We start from the raw sequence: 14,269 nt of genomic DNA on the forward strand, positions 1-14,269 counted from the left end.
TTTGTTTTTGTAACTGTCGACATTAACTGTTTAAGTCATAGACTCTTCTTCTTATTTACAGTGTTGAACTAAAACAAGATATTTAGAAACTTAATGATTTGACACTACTTAATATTTGTAAGGCTTATATTTTTTTTACCACAACTAAACTATTTATAAAATTTAGCCTATAGAAACAAAGTCTAAATGTTCGAAATTTAAACCAAATTAAAACTAAGAAACTTCCAAACTACTGGAAAAAATTTGTTATTGCGATGAAAAGAAATAAATTATATTAAATGCGATTCCATTAGTGAAAATTGTTTTAAAAATATATTTATAACTATAACAAAATTTTATTTTATATATGAATAAGGATGGATCGGATATTTTAAGGATATTTATGGATATATATTATAAAAAATCAAAAGTATCTATAAAAAGATATAGTAAAATTCATCCAAAATTTTCGCAACTATATTTGTTTGCTGTATTTTATAATAAATAAATTAGCTAATTTTGGTAAATTGAAACTCAAAGAACAGCGAATGGTAATCTATTATATGAAAAGAAATTGGAGTCTGTACCTGAAGAAGGTCTCCAATGTTGACAACAAGGGCTTGCGGGTTGGGTTTCACAGCTAACCATTGCGATCCTTTCATCACCAGAAGGCCACCGCCGGAATCTTGATGAAGTATCGTAAGAAAATCGCTGTCCGTGTGTGGCACCAGCCCCGAAACTTCGCCGGAAAATGGACAAATTGGGTAGTGATTCAACCGGAGGAAGCATGTGCTCTCGTCGCAAATATCCTCTAATAATTCCTTCCTCTGCCCCATACTCTCCACTAAAACTCCTGCCAATTTTCTTGCTACCTTCGACATCGCGCTTGCCACTTCCTCCATCACTTCCCTGCCGTTCCATGATGTAAGGTCAGTCAATTCATTAATAGGCTTTTCTTATTGTTTGCTAATTTAGTACATCTGCGCAAGCATGAAGTGTCATTATCTTTTGCGCTCTAACTGTTTGTGAAAATGTCTACAAGAGCTAAACTCTTCAAGTTCGCTAGATGTTTGTGAACAATTAGATTATAAATCGAACTTCATAAAATCATTGAATCATGTTCCTAAAAATTTAAACTAAAATATGAATGTGACATGATCATTAGGTAACTTCTGTAAATGATTAACAAATAAAAGCATAATCTGATTAATGTAAAACTTTTTCAAGTCTAAAAGCCCATATAGTTTGATATAGACACAATGTTCTTAAGTATTGAAACTAACAATGTAATAATCACAATGCGTAAGAGAAGTATATAGGTGGATAAAGGTTGATAGATAGAATTGATACCTTAAGTAAATGAAGTCGCCATAGCAGGCAGCTTCAGAGACCTTTGTGAGGGGAATATGAAAAGCTTCAGACCAAGAGAACTGGTTTGGGTGGGTTGCAGTGGGTGTTCCCCATCTGTAAGAATTATCCAAAATCCCACTTGTAATTTTTTTCTCAAAGGGTACCCCAAACAACTTTATTTGTTCTTTGTTCATTCTGTTCAGTAGCTCTGTGTGTATCCCATGATTTATCACTTGGAAGAATCCCCATTCTTCCGATGCTTCAAAAATCTCTCTTCTACAAGCCACCCTCTCCTTTTCGTTGCTACTTTTCAAACCTTTAAGATCAATAAGAGGGAGCTGGCATTCCTCCATGACAGAGTTAGTTGGTAGATTTCCATTGTTAAATGGTTGTAAATGAGCCGTGGATTGCAAAAGGAACTCATATTGATCGAATAGTGGTGGATTAGAGTCCATCATCGTAGTAGTATTTTCCTCAAGCATTTGGGTTTTCTACAAAAGTTATGAAACTGAGAACTGAGAAGTGTTATTTATATTCCCTTGGAAAAGAGAAGTTGGGTCTTAAATTGTGAGGAGGAAGATCACAAGTGGAAGCAAACAAAGAGGGCAGAAGAGGACATTGTAAAGGAGCTACCATGTAGTGACAATTGTCGCGACCATATTGATTCTCTCTCATTCCAGTTTCTCACAAAAATTTGGGAAGACAAGGTCTGTTTTGACCCATTTTAATATTAACGATGGGAAACTAAGCCTAAGAAAGTGGGAAAATGATGCAAAGGAAAGATCCAAACCTACCTTCAACCTTTTGACTTTTGGGGGACAAGAAAAAGTTTATATTGGGACCCTTTTGTTGTCATGTGGCAAGTTTGTTCCCAATTGGCAGTAGGCCCATATGAAATAGAATGTTCTCTTTTTCCTTGATTGTTTATTTAGTTTCTCTTAATTAATTGTTTATGCTCTGCAGATTCTTTACTTTGTGCATAATTGATGAGTAGTTGGTCTTAAACGTCATTGTTTTTTTTCTTCTTCGACGAACCTAACCAAACCTGCCATGTTTGGGTTCTTCATTTGTTCCGTCGGTTTTGTTAAGATGGATGAAGGCCGAGGATAAATGATAATTTACAGGTGCCTCCTGTCAAAATTCAATTGGGCGAGGATTCATGGTGATTACAAAAATTCAGATGTTGAATCACTTTTGTTATTTTCAATTACTCTAAAAACAATCATTTATTCATTCAAAACTAATTTCGATGATATGAAAATTATATTTAAAATGTAAAATTAAATATTCAATTATTTTTAAGTGATTAAAAAGTGTCTTGGAGTGACAGAAACATAAACATATGATTTTTAACAATTTTAGAACCATTCCAAAGATGGCACTAGTTTCTAATTATATCTTTTTGCTGCGGATGTTTCTTGGACATGACATCCTCGTAGGAACTAAACCAAGTTTAGGGATTTTGGATTGTCAAATGTTAGAGAAATTGGTTTAAATGAAAAAGAAAAATATTTACAAATATAACAAAATTTTACTTTCTATCAATTATAAACCATGATAGACCTAAATATATATCAAATAGACATCTATCAATATCTATCACTAAAGTGGTATATGACTATCTAGGTTTATTGTGGTTTATTATCAATAAAGTATACAACTTTACTACATTAGTAAATAAGTTGACTCAATTTATTATATTTGAAGGATAATGTTATGTTGTCTTGGGATAAAAGATTTTGGACCGAATGAGTTTCTTCACCCAAAATAATGACACTTTACACAATAGGATGATCAATCCTACTAGAAGGGTTTCAGCATGAAACTCAAGGTATAAATTGCAAAAGTGAAAGGGAAAAAACCAAAGGCTAAACCTAATTATCGTAAATTCCATGCCATCCATCATGCTAAAATGGCACAAAGTAATTTCTAGCAACCAACATTTTACTAGCTATTTTATCCTAAGAATATAAAACAGTTATGTAATTAGACTTTATATATGAATATAAAAATAAATGCGATCATACATCTACTTTTACTCTTTAGCCACAACAATTTACATCTCACTGTTGATTTTATTTTCTTTCTAAAGAAATATATTAGTCAATAAAAGCTACAGAAATTCCAAAGTAACCTAACTGATCCTAAATTGATTGAAAAATAGTATACTAAAGTTGGAATTATGTGGATTATATGTGTTTAAATTTAAGTTAGCAATTTATAGTACTATTTATACAAACCATGCATGAAACAGATATTGAAAACAATTTAGAAAGTAAAGATGTGAGCATATTATAACTAAAAGGTAAAGCTTGCTAATTAGAGAGTACATATATATTTTAGGCTTGGTTATAAAGAAACATTTCTAAATGGTTGAAAACGTTATTGTCATCTTCCGTGCAAGTTTTTTAGAATTAAAAAAGCATTTTAAAATCTTCTAGAAAAGCTAACTCAAAGCACTCTTCCACCAAATAAAAGGCATGGTTGGTTTTTTAATTATTTATTTGTAGGTTTAAAATATTTTTATGCTTGAAATAAAATTTCAAATTAAGTAGGGTATCTATGTAGGCTATGATAAATAAATAAAAATAAGTAAATAAATAAAAATTTTCTCTAATTGAATGAGATTATCACCAAAAGTAAATATTTTAGGTTTTTTTTGACAAACTTCTAAATTTAATCAAAACTATTAGTCGAGAAGTAGCAGAATCATATTGAAGTTAACAAAATTAAAATTTTAGTTTGACACCTTTTTAATATTTGTGTAACTTTTAAATATGAAATGTAACTCCCCAAGTCCGTCTAGGTCCGAGTGCTTTAAATTTTTAAGAGGGTATCCAACAAAAAGAGATGTACCTTGATGGTATATGTATCAATTTTTAATTCTTTTAAATATTTCTTAACCTTACATTCATTTGCTCAGGATCCCTTTCATTTAGATGTGATATCGGTTCATTCATGTATTCTTTCTAAATTCAGGGTGTTACATTTTGCATTCTTGACAATTCTTCTTTTTATAAATTTGGTTTGCATTGATTTTGTAGAAATTAATGAATATTAAAATACCATCTACTTTAACAATAACCTAGTTTTAAAACGTGGAAAATAGAACGTAGTTTTTGAAGGGTTATGAATTAAGTTATGTTGATGTTTATGATTGATTTTTGTTGATGATGATCAATGATATTATGTTGATGACTGTTGATGTTGATCACATGATTAAGGAGGTTAAGATTATGTTTATGAAGTAAAATAAAAGATAAATAAAATCAATAAGTCGAACAATTTAAATGACTCAACTCCTTATACTAACCCAAACTCATAATTAATTGAAAAGATAAATAAAATTTGTAAATTTAAAATAGAAAAATAAAACAAAAACCTCGAATTTCTCATTAAAAGCATAAACAAATATATTTAGGAATAAGTCTAAAAATAAAATCCTAACTCTGGCACTATCTAGTTTTAAAGAAATAAAATAAAAATAAAAGAATAAAATAAAAATGCAAATACTAGAATCCCAAACAATGACATAAAGCGGAAGCAAATTGATCCCTATGGTTCGCCATGATCACTTCTTGTCAGTTGCCAACTTGCCTTTGCCTTTACCTTTACCTCTACTTGAAAAATCAAACAAGAAAGAGTTTGTATAAAAATATACTCCGTAAGAGACTCACTACTAGTCCCGCTAGGTGCCTGTTAACTTATTATTAGAGTCTTGTAAAGTGGTACTCCTGAACTGGCACGTTCCCGAACACGTGCAATCTATGATCCCGTTGGAACATATCTAGTTTTCGGTGACCCAAAGGAACACCTAGGACAAGTTGGTCTATAGTGTACCCGAAGGAAACACTAAGACCATCGGACTGTGAGTGACCCCATCGAATCACTCATAATCATGTCTATGTTAATGTCATACTTGACTGGTGATCCCGTCGAACTACGCAGTCATAAAAAGGTGGTGATCCCGAGGGACACCCATGTGGGTACGACTCGAATAGAATAAGCTAATAGTAACTCTATCCATAGCATGTAACGTGTTAGAATATTATCATAAACATGGCATAACATAACAATCATAACATACTCATTCGAGATACCCTAATCATAAACATAACATAGTCGTCCTCATCAACATACCACTAGCCATATAATAACATCAGTCATCAACATCAATCATCATTAAAATATAAGTCATTATCAGTAACATCGAGTTATGCAATTTAGCTATTGTCTATGCTTAATCGAATGCTAACAGCAAAAATCACGCTTTTCAAGTAGCGAAGTCCTAAATAGTTAGAAAACATCAAATTTAATAACTTAACCTTCAAAGAATTAAAGGTCCAAAAAGCCCTTCGAAGCAACTTACCCAAGATCAAGGTTGAGATCAACTTAGCCTTAAGTGAGAGAATTCCTCAGTTCCACCTCTAGACGATCCAAACGGTCCTTTAAGAAAAATAATTTAATTTAATCCAAAATTACATCTTTGTTGGGTATGTCAAAAACCCAATCAAAACTTACCAAAAGCAGGTGAAAAGGACCAAAAATTGGCTTGGTGGCTCAAACGGCTTGAAAAATAGGGGAAATAGCTAGGTAGCTCGGCTAAAAGGCAGAAGGCGATTCGGCTGGGGCTGCTAGCGCGTGCGTGCGACTCGGACGGCTGGAAGACGCGGCTTGCGCGTGCACGACTCGACGACTGGAGGGGCGACTCGAGTGGTTGGGGGACGACTTGCTGTCGGGTGGACTCGGGTTTGCGACTGATGGCGGGGACGAATGGACAGTGAAGGGCCGACGACCGATAGACGCGACGGCTTGTGTGGCTCAGCTGCTGTTTGACGATTGATGGACAGACCGACGACAGTGACAGTGCTTCACGAGTGATAGAGGCGGAATGGTCCGTGGCTAGGCTTTGGCTTGGTTGCTTCGAACGATCGGCTGACCAAGGCGACGACGCGACGGAGCTAAACGACGACTAGGGTTGCGGGTTGCAGCGACTGACAGGTGGAAAGAACGGTGGCGACAGATTTAGTTTGTGAAAGAAAATTAGGGTTTTCTTTTGGTGTTGCTTGAGGAAGAAGATGAGTGAATAGAATTTCCACGTTTTCCAAGGCTACAAAATAGAACGTAGAACGTAGAAAATGAAATAAGTTATTGTTAAAACTAGAAAATAGAACGTAGTTTTTGAAGGGTTATGAATTAAGTTATGTTGATTTTTATGACTGATTTTTGTTGATGATGATGACTGATATTATGTTTATGACTGATATTATGTTGATGACTATTGATGTTGATGTTGATCCATGGTATATTAATCACATGATTAAGGACGTTAAGATTAATACTCATGCCATGTTTGTGATGTTATATTATGATACATGCTATGGATGGGCGTTCTGTTAACTTTGTCTATTAGAGTCATACCCATATGGGTGTCCCTCGGGATCACCACCTTTTTTACAACTGTGTAGTCCGATGGGATTACCAGTCCATTATGACATTGACATAGACATGATTATGAGTGATTCGAGGGGATCACTCATAGTTCGATTGTCTTAGTGTTTCCTTCGGGTACACTAAAGACCAGATTGTCCTAGATGTTCCTTTGAGTTCACCGAAGACCAGATTTATTCCTATAGGATCACAGTTTGCACGTGTTTGGGAACGTGCCAGTTCAGGGGTACTTCTTTCTACAGAACTCTAATGGGAAGTTAACAGACACCTAGTGGGACTAGTAGTGGGTCTCTTACTGAGTATATGTTTATACTCACTATTTCTATGTTTAATATTTCAGGCAAAGGTAAAGGTAGAGGAAAGCTGGCGAGCGACAGATAAGGATTTCTGGCATGCCATTTGGGGACTCAGTTTTGCTTTCGCGTCTATGTATCAGTATTTCGGTATTTTGTTTTTAATGAGAATTTAGTCTTCTCTCTTTTCAAAAAAGTGTTTATTGTTATTGTTTCTTTTTAGGAATGACCTCAGTTTAGTATAAAAAGTTGGGTCGTTACAACTTTCTAATTAGAAAGTACACAAAAAAAAATTAAACTAATATATCTATAAACTCTTGAGGTATATCAATTCAAACTCTTAACAAATCAACTTAGACATTTCATTCTAATTACATTTGAATGTCATGAATACACTAATTCTCTAGAGTGAGTTTTTCAAATAATTCAATCTTACCAAAGGGGCGATTATCATATTTGTACATTTTTCACCTGCAATTACTCACTTATATAATAATCACTTTTGAATTATTTAGTTAAAATCTTATTCTAGTTCCTAAACTTTATATCTTTTACATCTTGTTCTAGTTTGTCCTTAAACTTTTAAAAACGTCTATTTTGATCTCAAACTTCTAAAAAAGGCTTACTTTGATAATTACTATTAAAATTGTATTAACTCTTTAACAGAATGGTGATGTAACTTTTATATTTAGATCATTAGGCTCTAGATTATTCATCATATTAATTGAATTGATAAATAACCAATAAATATTGCTAATTTATTATATAAATCTTTTATGCCAACAAGCATAAACAACACACTTGAGTCAAATAAACTTAAATTAAAAACTAATTTTGTTCTTTTTTTTTCTCCAAAACTTAAATCTCTCACATTCCTTCTCAGTTCCCCACCCTTCACTTGTTTATTGAGTCGACAATTTGACCACACCCACTCGTACAAATCAAAAGACAATCCCTCACGAATAGTAGTTCGTAATACACTCAGGATTAAGACTAAGTTACCTAGGTCATCTTAATGAAATAGAAATCGAACTAGTTAATAGAGTTACATCTAGTGGTTATTATTTTGTGGTCCCATCTTATGCAAACTCATTGCATATGATAGCCTCACTCGCATGTCACCTACATGAATGCGTTAGATCATTGTGTTTGTATCAAATACAAAGCGAGCGGTATCCATAGTGTTCCCATAGTAGATACCCAGCCTTATCCCTTTACTATAGACCCTTTAAGTTGTATCTCGAACATTGATCCATGTATGTTTCTACATACTGTTCAAGACTCATCAAACACCTTAGGATGTTAGTTTATTAAATTTAGATTATTAAAACAAAACTCATAATATAATCAATAACACTTTTTGAAATTATAATAATAACACTTTATTAATAACGGTCAATGTATTACATTAACTATCTACGAGTTTTAGAACATAAAACCCAACAAAAGAAACCTTCTAAAACCATGCAACCAAAATAAATTCAAATAATAACTTAATTTAGAACCTCAATTAACCTTTAATGGATATTAAGATCCCACAATAAAGATAAAAAAATGTGATGCCCTGATCTAAAAGGGATGTTGAAGAAGAATCCCACCGAGAAAGGTGATTTTTGACTAAGTATAAGAGAGAGGCATCTTGTGGGGGAAGGATGCATTGGAGACAAGAGGATGTGAAAAGAAGTGTGAAAATCCTAGTGCAATTGCATTAAAGTGAACGACGCGATGAGGATTAGTTGGCAATGAAGAAGCACGCGTTAATGATAAGAATTAGACATGATGTATTGATGCGGGGAGAAATGCCTACAACTATGTATGATTGCGATAAGGTGGACGTTCTGTTAAGAAGACGAATGTTTATATAGGGTGATTGGACAACTCACTGAGGCAAAGTTAACGTTCTGTGGCTTTCCAAGAAGAGAGTCTGATGATGAGAAATTTAGGTTTCCAAGGAGATAAGGTTGGTGTCTCAAGAAAAGTTTCTATTCGTAAACTGAAGTTAAACTTACAAGTCAAGTTCGAGTTGACTGCATAGCGCGACAGAATGGAAAGGTGACACTTGTAAAGCGTAGAAATGACCTATGGATGTGAAAGGTCACCATAAATAGGACCAAAGGCTGAAAGAAAAAGGGGCATGTGTTGCTACCATTTTGATAATCCATCGAAAGGGAGTTCTGAGAGTTGAACGGCTGGTCAAGAGGGCCGCTAGGCAAAAGAGGAAGTTGGAAGCAGAAAAAGGAAAGAGTGGAGTCAAAGTGTTCGTGAGTGATCCTTATATACGCATATTTGTTTGTAAATGATCCTTTTAAACAAATGATTATTTGCGAGTGATTCTCACACCTAAAACTGCATTGCGGTGAATAGTTTTCATATGATAAATGAGTATCTCTGTGAATGATTTTCATGAATGATTGAAGAGTTATATTACGTTCCTTACATCCGTATGATGTATCTTTTGAGTATTTATGTTGTTATATCCTTTTGTGATCATGTGAATCTAAATGGTATTGTGTTGATATACCCCTTTGTATTGTTAAACTAATGTTTGTTATGATATTGATTGTGTATTGTGTGCTAATGAGATCTATCGCTAGATGTTTATGGATATCCCAGAAAACTCGTGAAATGCTGGTTGAGTTGTATCCCGGTCTAGGCGAGGGGAGAATCCTAGGTCCATGAGGTGAGAAATGATTTGTGAGACGTTGGTGGACATCCCAGGTAACTTATGAGACGCTGGTTGAGATGTGTCCCATGTCTAGGTGAGGGAAGAATCCCAGTCCCGGTGATGAGTAGTGATTGTGCGATGATGTAAATTATCATGTAGAATACTCGTAAGGGTTGTGGTTGTGTTTGATGTGTTAAAGACCTGTGATTATGATTTGATGAGTTTATATATATATATATAAATTTGTGTATTCGACATTGATATTACTTATATATGATTTGTTGTATTCCCCAAAAAGGTATTTCCTAAACTCATAACTCATTAAGTCTTTGACTTATGTTTTAAGGTTTCACCTCCCCAGGTTGTTAGGTGTTAAAACCAAGTAAGGAAATGAAAGTCATATGTAGAAGCCAAGTAAGTGAGAAGAAAGAGGGTGGTTGTGGAGACTTGTGCAGCGTGTAAGCCGTGTCATCTTATTTCGCATTTAAGGAGTTGGTTGGTAAGCGCACTCCTTAACACTGAGCACTCAGTTTAGAAGGTAGGCGAGTGGTTTACCTAGGTTGGTGAGGCCAAGGCCAAAGACGATGAGTGTGAAGAAACTGAGCTAGGGAAAGGAAGCCCTAAAGACTGTCCTTGAGTTGGTTTATTGGGTGACCAAGGAGAAGGATGAGAAGAGGCCTTTACACCTCTAAGTACCTAATCTCAAGAAGCAGCATTAAGCGGTGGAGGAAGAAAAGTGGGTCAAAGTTTAGTTTTAGTTTTATGTTCCGTGAGAAAAGGAATGCAATTTTGTAGTACATGAACCTTGTAAAAGTGTTGAGTTAATAAAGAGAAGTAATTATGTTATTCCGCTGCTTTATTATTATTTCTTTGAGCTTATCACCTAGGAGTTAAGGTTGAGTTGTAACATGTAAAGAGTACTAGGCGATGGAACAACAGGACCAAAAGTTGTAAGTTTTCTGCTACAATAAGACATTTCGCTCTCTAGGCGTTCAACCCGTCATCTCATAGGGAGATATGCGATGAGTGTCTAGGTGACACACCTTCATCTAGTCGCACAAAGTGGCATTCGGGGCAAGACGTGACAAAAGCAATCACTTAAGTCACAAATCTTAACCAAAACCGATAAACGAGGAAATAGGAATAGTAATAGAAGAAAAGCAATCACTTGAGTGTCTAGGTGCACGCACGGACGGACGAATGCACGCACACACGAACGGACGCACGGACGGACGGACGCACGCACGCATGCACGCACGGACGCACGCACACACGGACGCACGCACGCACGCACGCAGTATAAGTCCCGAAGCTCGAAACCACTTATGAGCAAATCAAAACAAACAAATCGTTGCAGGACCCCATTTTACCCCGCGATCGAAAACTTGTGTCCAATGCATTCCCGTTCGCATTTTCCTGGGACGAACACCAGAAGTTCTTGAGCTCATCCTGTTTCCTTTGCTGAAATGCATTTTTAGTAGTTGCTGACATCAGACGAGCGTTCATCACTCATTGAAAGAGCATTGACAATCCTTTCGATCGTTTCGAGTTGCACCTTAGTTCTCCCTCCAACGAGCTCGCTTCCCGACCTATACTTTGGGAAACGGGTGAGAGACGATGTCAGGAATTTTGACTGAAGTCCTCAGAGTATGAGTCCCAAAGTTCGAAGCAATTATGCCCAATACAAAACAAAGAAACCGTTGTACGACCGCTTTTTACATCACGATAGAAAAACTAATTTCGGGGAATTCTTGTTCGCATTTTCCTGGGATGAACACTAGAAGTTCTTGAGCTTAGCCCGTTTCCTTCGTTGAAATGCATTTTCAGTGGTTTCTAACATCGGACGAGCGTTCGCCTCTCATTGGAAGAGTGAGCCATCCTTTCGATCACTTCAGGTTGCACCTTAGTTCTCACTCCAACGAGCTAGCTTCCCACCTATACTTTGGGAAAATGGGTGTGGGACGATGCCAGGAATATAGACTGAAGTCTTCGGAGTATGAGTCCCGAAGCTCGAAAAACTTATGACCAATACAAAACAAAAAAACCATTGCAGGACCGCTTATTACCTCACAATGGAAATACTGAGTCTAGGAAATTCTCGTTCGCATTTTCCTCGAACAAACACCAGAAGTTCTTAAGCTTTTTCAGATGTTTTTGCACCAGATGAGCGTTCACCACTCGTTGGAAAAGCATTGGCCATCCTTTCGATTGTTTCGGGTTGCACCTTAGTTCTCCCTCTAAGGAGCTCACTTTCCGACCTATACTTTGGGAAAGCGGGTGAGAAATGATGCCAGGAATGTAGATTGAAGTCCTCAAAGTATGAGTCTCGAAGCTCGAATCACTTATGACCAATACAAAACAAATAAATCATTGTAGGGTCGCTTTTTATCCTACGATAGAAAAACTGAGTCCGGGGCATTCTTGTTCGCATTTTCCTAGGACGAACACTAGAAGTTCTTGAGCTCATCCCATTTCCTTAGTTGAAATGCATTTTTAGTGGTTTTTAACACTGGACGAGCCTTCGCCACCCGTTGGAAGAGCATTAGATATCCTTTCGATCGTTTTGAATTACACCTTAGTTCTCACTCCAACGAGCTCGCTTCCCAACCTATATTTTGGGAAAACGGGTGAGGGACGATGTCAAGTATGTAGACTAAAGTCCTTAGAGTATGAGTCCCAAAGAACGAAGCAGTTATGACCAATATAAAACAAAGAAACCATTGTAAAACCGGTTTTACCCCACGATAAAAAAACTGAGTTCGGGAAATTCTCGTTCGCATTTTTCTAGGATGAACAAGAAAGTTCTTGAGCTTAGCCCGTTTCCTTCGCTAAAATGAATTTTCAATGGTTTCTGACAGCGGACGAGTGTTTTCCACTCGTTGGAAGAGCATTAGCCATCCTTTTAATCGTTTTGGGTTGCACCTTAGTTCTCTCTCCAAGGAGCATCCTTTCCGACCTATACTTTGGAAAAACGAGTGACAGATGATACTAGGAATGTAGGGCGAAGTTCTCGGAGTATGAGTCCTGAAGCTCGAAGCATTTATGACCAATACAAAACAAAGAAACCGTTGCAGGATCGCTTTTACCCCGTGATAGAAAAACTGAGTCTAGGGTATTCTCGTTCGAATTTTCCTATGACGAACACCAGAAGTTCTTGAGCTCATCCCGTTTCCTTCGCTGAAATACATTTTTAGTGGTTTCTGACATCAGATGAGCGTTCGCCACTTGTTGGAAGAGCATTGACAATCCTTTCAATCGTTCCGGGTTGCAACTTAGTTCTCCCTCAAACGAGCTCGCTTTCTGACACATACTTTGGGAAAACAGGTGAGTGACAATGCAAGGGATGCAGACTGAAGTTCTTGGAATATGAGTCCCGAAGCTCAAAGCACTTATAACCAATAAAAAACAAAAAAACCGTTGCATGACCACTTTTTACACCGCGATAGAAAAACTAAGTCCGTGGCATTCTCGTTCGCATTTTTCTGGGAGGAACACTAGAAGTTCTTGAGCTCATCCCATTTCTTTCGCTGAAATGCATTTTCAGTGGTTTCTGATATTAGACGAGTGTTCATCACTCGTTGGAAGAGCAGTGACCATCCTTTTGATCGTTTCGAATTGCACCTTAGTTCTCCCTCCAAAAAGCTCGCTTCCTGACCTATACTTTTGGAAAATGGGAGAGGGACGATGCTAGGAATCTAAACTAATGTCCTCAGAGTATGAGTTCTGAAGCTTTAAGCACTTATGACTAATACAAAACAAAGAAATTGTTGTAGGACCGCTTTATACCCCACGATAAAAAAACTGAGTCCGGGGCCTTCTCGTTCGCATTTACCTGGGCCGAACACCAGAAGTTCTTGAGCTCATCCCATTTTTTTCGCTGAAATGCATTTTAAGTGGTTTCTGACATCGAACAAGCGTTCACCACTCGTTGGAAGAGCATTGACCATCATTTTGATCGTTTTGGGATGCACCTTAGTTCTTCCTCCAACAAGCTCGCTTCCCGACATATATTTTTTGGAAAATGGGTGAGTGAAGATCTAGGAATGTAGACTTTAGAGTATGAGTCAGGAAGCTCGAAGCACTTATGACCAATAAAAAATAAAGAAACCGTTACAAGACCGCTTTTTACTCAGCGATATAAAAGTTGAGTCCGAGGAATTCTCGTTCACATTTTCCTGGGACGAACACTAGAAGATCTTGAGCTCATTCCGTTTCTTTTGCTGAAATGTGTTTTCAGATGTTCTCGAAGTATAAGTCCTGAAGCAAGAAACAGTTATGAAAAATACAAAACAAAGAAACCATTGCAGGACCGCTTTTACCCCGTGATAGAAAAACTGAGTTCGGAGCATTCTCGTTCGCATTTTCTTGGAATGAACACCAAAAGTTCTTGAGCTCATCCCGTTTCCTTCGTTGAAATGCATTTTCGTGGTTTCTAACACCAGGCGAGCGTTCGTCACTCGTTAGAAGAGCATTGGATATCCTTCCGGTCGTTTCGGGTTGCACCTTAGTTTTCCCTTTAATGAGTTCACTT

The 14,269-nt window shown here is 36.6% G+C and overlaps 1 protein-coding gene and 1 long non-coding RNA gene across 4 annotated transcripts in view; one reads left to right on the plus strand and one right to left on the minus strand.

The window, feature by feature from the left end:
- LOC103495059 (gibberellin 2-beta-dioxygenase 6-like) overlaps positions 1-14,269 on the minus strand; it is a 56,054-nt gene that overhangs the window by 3,108 nt on the left and 38,677 nt on the right. For 2 of the 3 annotated variants that reach the window (XM_051090852.1, XM_051090854.1), the window contains 2 exons: positions 1,330-1,820; positions 567-888 (listed from right to left, as the gene is read on the minus strand). In XM_051090852.1, the coding sequence (XP_050946809.1) occupies positions 567-888; positions 1,330-1,820 (813 nt within the window). Of the gene's footprint in view, positions 1-368; positions 889-1,329; positions 1,821-14,269 lie in introns of those variants that run through there. The other variant, XM_051090853.1, reaches the window with a different exon arrangement.
- On the plus strand, positions 759-2,685 carry LOC127151346 (uncharacterized). The gene is made up of 2 exons (XR_007824280.1): positions 759-908; positions 2,419-2,685. It is a non-coding gene; the product is annotated as an uncharacterized LOC127151346 (long non-coding RNA).

The sequence above is a fragment of the Cucumis melo genome, chromosome 10 (assembly GCF_025177605.1).
Source record: "Cucumis melo cultivar AY chromosome 10, USDA_Cmelo_AY_1.0, whole genome shotgun sequence".
Classification (NCBI taxonomy): Eukaryota; Viridiplantae; Streptophyta; class Magnoliopsida; order Cucurbitales; family Cucurbitaceae; genus Cucumis; species Cucumis melo.